General features: G+C 37.1%; 1 protein-coding gene across 1 annotated transcript; it reads left to right on the forward strand.

The window, feature by feature from the left end:
• Window positions 1-5,843: 5,843 nt before the first annotated feature.
• LOC149000429 (uncharacterized) lies at window positions 5,844-9,103 on the forward strand. Its single transcript, XM_089140845.1, is given in 3 exon segments — window positions 5,844-6,897; window positions 6,900-8,525; window positions 8,703-9,103. Coding segments are annotated over 3 exon segments (3,081 nt in total).
• Window positions 9,104-10,082: the final 979 nt, after the last annotated feature.

Consider the following 10,082-nt stretch of genomic DNA (forward strand, 5'->3'; position numbering starts at 1 on the left):
AAGAATTCAAGATAGAAATCAAAGACAAGAACAATAGGAGAATGAATCATTGATTCAGATAAAGGTATCATGAAAGGCATACTTAGATCTTCAAGAAAATAGACCTAAGAGCATAAATCTAAATAAGGAAACAAAACCTACCATATATGTAACTATCATGATTCATGAAGAAAACATGGTATGGTAGAAGAGAAACAACTAGAGATTGATAGATCATGGACCATGAAAAGAAAACACAGCAATTGACTACTAACATGATCAATATAGTAGATCTAAGAAGATCATAATTCAAATCAAAAGATAAACAAAGACAAGATCATGATTTGATCATGATTCCTTCAAAAGCTTGCAATGATCATGGTTAAGATCATTGCATTAGCCATTAATCCTTAGGAAGAACATGAGAGACAAGTCCAGAGATGTTTGCAACAGAAAATGCAGCATCTCCTCTACTGTCTCAACTCAAAAAGGAAAGAAAAACAGAGATGGAGGAGAAGAAGAGAGTGTAGACATACCTTTGATGCAAAAGGAAGAGTTTTGACGAAGATCCGTCAAGAAAAACACCAAGGATGCAAGGGAGATGCCTTGCAGAGGTCTTTGGTTCGTTCCAAAGAGTTTGGAGGCAGAAAATACGAAGTAGACTCGAGATTGGACTTAAATAGAGCAAGCAAGACCTAATTGCCAAAGACAGAACCCATTGGTCGAGTGGATTGGTCGACTGGTCCATTGACCAATCAGTTCAGCAACTCCTAAACAGGGAATTGAAGACCCAAATCAAATCCAATCCTAAAGGGGTTTTGCACACATATCAAGTGACTTACCTAATAGGTAGAAATGCCTTCAAACCATAATAGAGAGCACTCCAAGTCCATCAACTAATCCGATCTTCATCAAGATTCAGTTTCCATAAATAGAACCTCATCATCAACTCTCATGGATTCAAAGCCAGACACCAAGTCCTCCACTGGGATGGCCCAAAGCTGACTTCTTACTTTACTTCGGGTCACTGGACCTACAATTAACAAGGTTTCCGGGTCAAGGTTAGGGCTGGGTTTTACAGCCAGGTCCACCATCGGACCTGGAAGTTTGAGGCTGCCTAGAAGACTCGGCAATCTTGGAAGATCCAGACTCGAGGAGGGCAGGAGGAGTTTCGGTTTTTCTCTCTAAACCTTTTTGAGAAACTTCAGCAAACTCGCGCCAGAGGACAGTTAGGGTTTTGTTATCACTATCCGACTGTTCGGGAGCAGGAGAAACAAAAGCCTCACTGCTATTACCAACACTGAGTACCAGAGAAGCCCCGTCGTCCGCCATTACTTGTTTCAGTAAACTACAAAAAGAAAAAGATCAGTAAACTTACTGATTCAGTGAGGCAGAAGCTTGAGAGCAAGAAGGCGCGAAACAGACAACAAAGGTTCAAATTCCAGACAGGAAGAATGAAACCTACGAAGACAACGAACCACTTTTAAAACCCCCGCACGAGTGTTCGGGAATCTGAACGATCGAGATTGATTCAAAATCAACGATCGAGATTGAAAGACGTTTTGAAAGTTTGAACTCACGAATCCGAAATAAGCGTTCGGAAACCGTCGCTTGGATGACGTGAGCCACGACAGATCGACTGCAAGGAGACACGTGGCCTTACACTCACAACGCTCGAGGAAAAGTGACCACCGCATTAAATGTGATATGACATTTGATGAAGCACGCAGAGATTATCGCCTGACGAAGAACCCAGTTAAAAACCAAGCCCTCGGGATCGACCGAACACTTCGTCTGGGGGGCTCATGATACGGAGAAATTATGATCAAACCGGGTTCATACCTAGTCCGACCCTCTACCCCGGTCGAGACGGAGGGAAATGACTCGCTCCCAAGCGAACCGGATCCGGAAGATGGCTTGCTGAAGAAGAAAGCTTATTCGGCTACAAGCGTCCCCTAATCCTACTTATGGATTAGGGTAATTACCCTAATGATGGCAGACTCGAATTGACGGCTGCAGATAATCATTATCGAAGGGATAATCATCACATAACCTAAAGGTTATCTCAGGAGTCCTTTACTAGTCCAAACTAGTAGAAGTCTATTGCTCAACGGATCTAACTATTAAGATCCAACGACTACTCGAAGAAGGCTCAAATGCATCCAACGAAGGAGATTTGAAGGTACACTCTATATAAACCTCACTACCATACTAGGTGGGGGGATAAAAAACAGACAATCTGAGACTCAGGTTCAGATACATTCTGATAGACTTAAACTATCAGCATTCTGCTATCTAGATCACCTTTCCCAGTTCTTCGTTCTTTAGTTCTGTGCTTCTAGCAGAGCCGTTTGTGATTAAGTTAATCAACTGACTTAGCCTTCGGAGGTGGACTCCCGACCCCAGCGGTCGGGCCACATCTGACGCTTTCGTTTTGCAGGTCATCACGAGGAGATCTAAGGGCTGAGCAGATTTTGGACGCATCAGGTTCATAATCTTCTCAGGTGACCGTCCGATCATAGGGTTCTTCCCTATATATTCGGGGGCGTGATTAGTTTCCAATTTTGGCACGATTGCCTCTCCACCTCAATGGTAGTTACTATAACCGAGCTGCGTATCCCGCAAGATTCGTGATGTCGTTCGTGGCTTATAACTATAATGTGGCGCCCTCTTATACGAACATGGGAATTAGGTTAAGATGGGTCCTGATCATGGTCCAACGGGGACATAAAGCATGAACCATGTTTGATGGGTTCGGTATAATTTTCTCTGTATCATTAATCGGAATCAACCAATAACGATTCAAACTGACCAAAACACCAAAGAAGATCTAATCAGGGATGTCCTCCGCTGTTGACCCTACTATTGACCATCTATGTCTTTTTTTTTTGGGTAAACGAACATCTATGTCTGTATTGGAAAGTTCAACTTTCTAGCATAAAGCATTACCCATGTCACACAGTAAAGACTAAAGGAAAGAGGGTCTAAGGGGCAAAGACCAACCATTACAAGTCTAGACATCCACTGATAAATCATTAATTTTGCATTGAAATTGTCGACCATTTATAGATAATCCATTATCCATTGACTACATCTTTGGTTCAGTCCGTATGGTTTGACCAACCATTACAAGTCTAGCCATCCACTGATTAATTATTAACTTTGCATTGAATCTGTCGACCATTTATAGATAATCCATTATCCATAGACCACATCTTTGGTTCAGTGCATTTAGTTTTCACTTTTCATGATATCATACACTGGAAATCAAGATTGGATTTAGCCAATTTTGATATGAATCAATCAATAAAAATTCAGTTCAATCGAATTTACCAATTAAAAGATATAAAAGTGTCAATTTGCTACATAATTGAATAAATTAATACATCTCATGTCATTATAGTATCTAATACCAAATGGTATAGATATGTCATTTCCTTACAATATCATATTTAATTAGCGGGTGATGAGGATAAAATAGTACCGAACCGGGTTTATCCACGGTTGAGCCATGGAGTCCGGTTGGGAACGGGTCAACCATGATCGAGATCGGTCCAAAGTTTGAACCACACAATTACGTAAGGACGAAGGAGCCTTGCGCTTATGGAGATAAGCATAATCCCGTGGAATTCGGGATACGTGATCGAGTTATAAACGGTAAGATGGTAACTACTATTATACAAAGTGGGTGATCGCGCTAATCATGGTAACTACCGTTATCTACAAAAGAGGGGTAAAACCTTAAGATCGAATGGCCGTCAGAAGAAGTCACAAGCAAATCCAACGGTCGATAATCAAAGGTAAAATCTATATAAACGAGAAACTTAGGCACAGTAAGGAGATTTGAATTTTTTCCCTACATATTATACTCAATTCAAGCTCTGCAATTCATCAGAGCTCTGTGATCAGTTCCATTACTGACTTATCCTTCGAAGGTGGCCTCTCGACCCCGTGATCGAGACGTCTAACACTGTTTTGCAGGTCATTCCCTAAGGAGTTAAAGGCTGAGCAGATTTTGGACGCATCAGCGGGTAAAATATATTTTTGAATGACATCAAACGAGCCCATAAAAACAAAAAAAAAGATAGAAAAAAACAAAGTCAAATGAGTCATCATTTCAAATTTATACCATAAAGCACTACCAATCTCACACATTAAAGATTGAGTCTCACGGATAAAAAGCATTCACTAAAGTCTACCCATCTACCAATCAACCTTTAATTCTGCATTGATTCTTTCTACCACTCGTATAATTGCCTCCAACTCTTGATTGCCATTTGAAAAATGGTTTATGTGCTATTGGTTTAATCATGGTTCAAAACATCTTATTATTATACCATAGGAGACTAGTTGATATGATGTATACATGTACGCTTTTCTCTTTTTCTTTTAAAAAGACATGTATTGTATTGTATATAAAGGGTGAGTGTTATATAGTTCTCGATATTGTATGATACATTAGTTAAAATCACTCCATTGATACAATACTCGACATTGATACGTTAAACCATGGTTATTATCCATCAAGAACCACTTCTTTAATTAGCTAACTTTTGTTGGTATTCAACAGTAATTTAGTAATTAAATCAGTCCAGCTAAAAAAAGAGTTTTGAAATTTACAAACAATGACTCGGATAAGAGCTGAATTCACAAAATGAAACTCAAAAACCAGCCAACAAAGACCAAGATTTTGTAAATCTAAAATAAGAAGCATAAGGCGTCTATAATATACGAAGTACTCTCAATGGATTCTAATAAAAAGAAGTCCACGTATGATGTTGACTCCATCTCACACTGCAGTTTTAACTTTGAACCCATCATCAAAGATGGGGTGAGTTGTTTTAATTTTCTTTGGTCTAGTCCATATAGTTCTCATGATGATGCCATATCAGTGGAAATCAAGATTGGACATAGCCGATTTTGATATGAATCAATCAATACAAATTCAACTCAATTGAATTTGCCAGTGAAATTCTAATCAAAAGATGTAATAAAATTTTAATTTGACACAATTGAATAAATTAATACATCTCCTATCATTATCATATCTAATACAAAATGGTATAAATATTTCATATCATTACAATATTATATTAGTGGATAAAATATAGTTTTGAATGACGAAAAAAAAAAAAAAAGTCAAATGAGTCATCATTTCAAATTTCTACTGAAAGCTCTGCCAGTCTCACACACATTAAAGACCGAGTGTCTCATGGACAAAGAGCATTCACTAAAGTCTACCCATGTATAAATCAGCCTTTAATTTTGCATTGATTCTTTATTCCACTATATATAAATATACTTATCTTTTTCCTTCTACTGATGAATGGTGGATCCAACCCTCTACTTCCTGATTATTTATTTTTCTTCTTCATTTTGTGATTCTTGTGCATTTTCTAGGGGTGTGATTCTATCATATCAACAAACATTCTGATCCGATGATTGTTATTTGACCTCGATTTTTCAACTGTCTGCTGTTAAAGGTCATGGCCGTATGAAATGGGATTATTTGGTGATGCCCTTCTTCTCTAGTATTTTAATATTCATGGCTTCATGTTATTTTGTCTTTTATGGGAATAGTGGAGTGTTGTGATCATGGTAGTCAAGAGACTCAAGACCAAAGAATAGAGATCCTACCCTTATCTTGTTCTTAAGACTTCTTCTCAATCTTTTCATGCCTAAATAGCAACTTAGACAATTACTATTATAAATTATAATCAATAACAACCCAGTTGGGATATTAGCTCCTCAATTCGTAAACCTCAACTCGTCTAAAGTTCTACTTCATTCTCCTAGCTCCTGTATCATCTACATCTCTGGATTTTAACAATTTCATCAAATAGCTGAGTCAGTAAAATAGATCAATGGGTTTTATCTTGGTGGTTTTCTTTGTTCTCCTTCTCTGGTGTACAAACTGCATGAGTTTGGTGCTCTCACAGCCAAAAGGATCAAATGAAACAGATCACCTAGCCTTGTTGGCTTTCAAGGCTCGCATAACCAGTGATCCTTTTCATGTCGTTAGCTCTTGGAATGACTCCATCCCCTATTGCGAATGGCCAGGCATTATATGCAGCGGTCGCCGACATCCAAACAGGATTAGAGCCTTGCGTTTACAGTCAAGTGGGTTGGTGGGATCCATGGCTCCAGAAATAGGAAACCTCAGTTTTCTTCAAGAGATTTCACTCTACAACAATAGCTTTCAAGGTGAGATCCCTCATGAACTAAGCTCTTTGTCAGGTCTCCGTTACTTATTGCTATTCAACGACTCATTTGAAGGGGAAATCCCATCCAACATATCAAAATGCTCCAACCTTATTAGGCTCAAGTTGGGTCACAATAATCTTGTAGGAAATATCCCAATAGAACTTGGTTCCTTGCCAAAGCTTAAAGTCCTTTCATTCCATTTGAATATGTTGACAGGACAGATCCCGGCTTCTTTGGGGAATCTTTCATCACTCAAAGGCATTTCTGCCGCATACAATGAATTGAGTGGAAATATTCCTGATACCCTTGGCCAAATAACTAAATTAACATTTCTTGGGCTTGGTGCCACTAAGTTATTTGGTACGATCCCTCCCAATATATATAATCGCTCCTTACTCCGTTCTCTTGATGTTGGACTGAATCAACTTCAAGGTAGTCTTCCATCAAGTATAGGCTTCAGTCTTCCTAATCTACAACAGTTTTATATCGATCAAAACCAATTTCATGGATCGATTCCAATTTCTATCTCCAATATGTCAAATCTCGAAATGCTTTTTCTTGACCAAAATAATCTTACTGGGCCAGTAGCCATTGATTTTGGAAGCCTATCAAAACTCAGTTTTGTTTCATTTGACTACAACCATTTGGGAAGTGGAAGGGATGATGACCTGACTTTTGTCGATACAATAACTAATTGCAGTAGATTAACAGGTATGGGGTTTATGTAAACCAGTTTGGTGGCATTCTCCCCAAGTCCATTGTAAATTTATCAACCCAATTACAACTTCTCTATCTGTCTGACAATCAGATATCTGGAAATATTCTGGTTGAGATTGGGAACCTCGTAAGCTTACAATCCTTGGAACTTTCTAGGAACTTACTCCGAGGCAGTATTCCAACTTCTATTGGAAGATTATCAGCACTAAATGGACTTTATTTATCTGGGAATAGATTCACAGGGCCAATCTCTGATTCTATTGGAAACTTGACAGCATTGGTTAATCTTGAATTACACGACAATCACTTGGAGGGAAAAATACCTCATAGTATTGGAAATTGCAAATATTTGTTGAAGTTGAGCTTTCTTGGTAATAGTTTCAATGGCACCATCCCTACAGAGATATTCAATATTTTCCCATTAATAGAGCTATGCTTGAGCAGAAATTCTTTTGTTGGTTCTCTACCTTCAGAAGTAGGTCAACAGATTAATCTTGAAGTCTTAGATGTTTCTGAAAACAATTTATCTGGAGAAATCCCTAGTACCCTTGGTGATTGTATAACCCTGGAACACCTTTATATGAAAGGTAACTTACTTCAAGGATCAATACCATTCTCTCTAAGTTCTCTAAAAGGCCTTCAAGATTTAGATATTTCATACAACAATATCTCTGGTCCTATCCCGAAATTTTTGGGAACATTAAAGTTTTTACAAAACTTAAATTTATCATTCAATGATTTGGAGGGCGAGGTGTCAGTAAATGGGGTCTTTGCAAATCTAAGTGCATTTTCGATCATTGGTAACAATAAGCTATGCGGAGGCATACCAGAGCTTCGTCTGCCAACATGTCAGTATAAAAAGTCTAAAGGACATGGTAAAGCTCATGTTTTCAAGCTGATAGCCATCATAGGTGGTTGTGGGGGCTCTCTATGTTTAATTTGTATGTTTGTTGTTTTTTATATCTACCAAAGAGGAAAAGAAACGAAAAAATCCACTTCATTCTGCATAGAGCGTCATCTTCTTAATGTCTCTTATGCCCAACTCCTTAAAGCTACTGATGAATTTTCTTCTTCAAATTTGATTGGAGTCGGGAGTTTTGGTTCAGTGTACAAAGGAGTTCTCAATGATGGGAATACCATAGTAGCAATAAAGGTACTCAACATTGGACAAAGTGGTGCTTCTAAGAGTTTCATGGTAGAATGTGAAACCCTAAGTAAGATCAGGCATCGTAATCTTGTAAAAATCTTAACCTGTTGCTCAAGCATAGATTATGAAGGCAACAATTTTAAGGCTTTGGTATATGAGTTCTTACCAAGTGGGAATTTGGAGAGCTGGTTACATCCACATGCAAATGGTATACAAGATGAGCAAAGGCACTTAAACCTTGTACAAAGGTTGAATATTGCCATCGACATTGCAACAGCATTCGATTATCTTCATCACCATTGTCACGTACAGATTAGCCATTGTGACATAAAGCCAAGCAATATTCTTCTTGATGGTGATTTGGTTGCACATCTGGGTGATTTTGGGATTTCAAGAATTCTTTCAAAAGCCACAAGTAGATCTCATAATTACACAAGCTCAATTGGAATAAAGGGCTCTATCGGATACATTCCACCAGGTAATGTACATTTTTTGTTGTCCTAAGACAATATATTTCTCTTGTTGTGACTAAGCTTCACTTATTACAATTAATCTAATATTTGTCATATATTTATATAAAGTGAGTTTAATGAATTTTACTCTTTATTTTTTCTACTAGGCATGAGAATACTAACCTAAGATGCATAAATTACAGAATATGGTGCAGGTGTTGATGTTTCAACACATGGTGATGTCTACAGCTATGGGATTCTCTTGTTAGAGATGTTCACAGGAAAGCAACCCACTCATGAAATGTTCAAAGATAACTTTAATCTTCATTCTTGGGCTGAGATGGCTTTGCATGATCGGGTGATGACCATCATTGATCAATCACTTCTTTCATTAGAAGATGAAGAAGAGACAGCAACAGCCATAGTATACATCACTGAAAATCAAGGGTTCGTGAAGGATAAAGTTCAAAAATGCCTTAATTCTGTTATCAAAATTGGAGTTACCTGTTCAGCTGAATCACCATGGAATCGAATGGATGTAAAAAATGTACTCAGAGAACTACTTTTGATCAGGGATGCTTATCTTGGAGTCCGCACTCACTAACATGAGCTATAAATACTATTGGTAAGCCATTATTTCCTTCAAACTTCAGTTATTATAATTGTTTTCTACAAATCAAACCTTTTCCTTTTATTTATTTTTTATTATTATTATTATTATTATTATTTTTTGAGTTGATTATGATAATTATCTTAGTCATTTGAAAAATATGATATAGATCCATTTATTATGGTCAAGTGATCGGCTAAGAAAGATGCACTGAAATTCAAATAACCAAATACAACTAAATAGAAACAGAAAACAGATTCAAGTAACCAACTGGAATAGTAAACAAAAATTTAGTGCTCACATTGGATTTAATATTATTTTTTAGTAATCACATTGTGTTGATCTAGGGGTTGATCGGAATTAACTTTATTTCCTTTCCTATTTTTAGGCCTTTTAGACAACAATATGTACCCAGAAAAAAAATGGGGGAAAGAGGGTTTGTGTCATAAGTATCAATTCACTGGCTTTTCAACTAAAGCCTATGTTTATAATCAAAAGAATTATAAATAAATAAATAAATAAATAAATAATAAAGAACAAACTTTATCACTCCCCTATACTAGGGCTCTATTTATTAAAAGTCCCCTACTCAAACTTTCACATTTGATTCTCCCAAAAATCCAAACTTTCACCTCTCCTTCTACCCTAATTTTTTTTGAATTCCTGAGTTACCCCTCGACTGGTTTGACCGAATTGGTTTCTTTTTTCAAGTTGAGTCCGTTCACATTAATTGGTTCAAATTTATTACTTGAATCACCGAATTAAACGTGTATCTTTTCAAATGTTGAAATACCAATTACTTTCTACCATTTAAAAAAAAAAAGAAAAAGGAAAAGGAAAAACAAACCTTACCATCTTTTTCTCTCTTCCAATCTTTTCAAAAACGATTGAAAACTTACTGATCAACCAAACGTATGACCCTTTTTTTTTTTTTTTTGAGAAGTTTTGTGGTATACGGATTTTTCGGTAAGAA

This window comes from Hakea prostrata, chromosome 11, assembly GCF_041222555.1.
Source record: "Hakea prostrata isolate BN-2017 chromosome 11, UWA_Hpros_2, whole genome shotgun sequence".
In the NCBI taxonomy this organism is placed as follows: Eukaryota; Viridiplantae; Streptophyta; class Magnoliopsida; order Proteales; family Proteaceae; genus Hakea; species Hakea prostrata.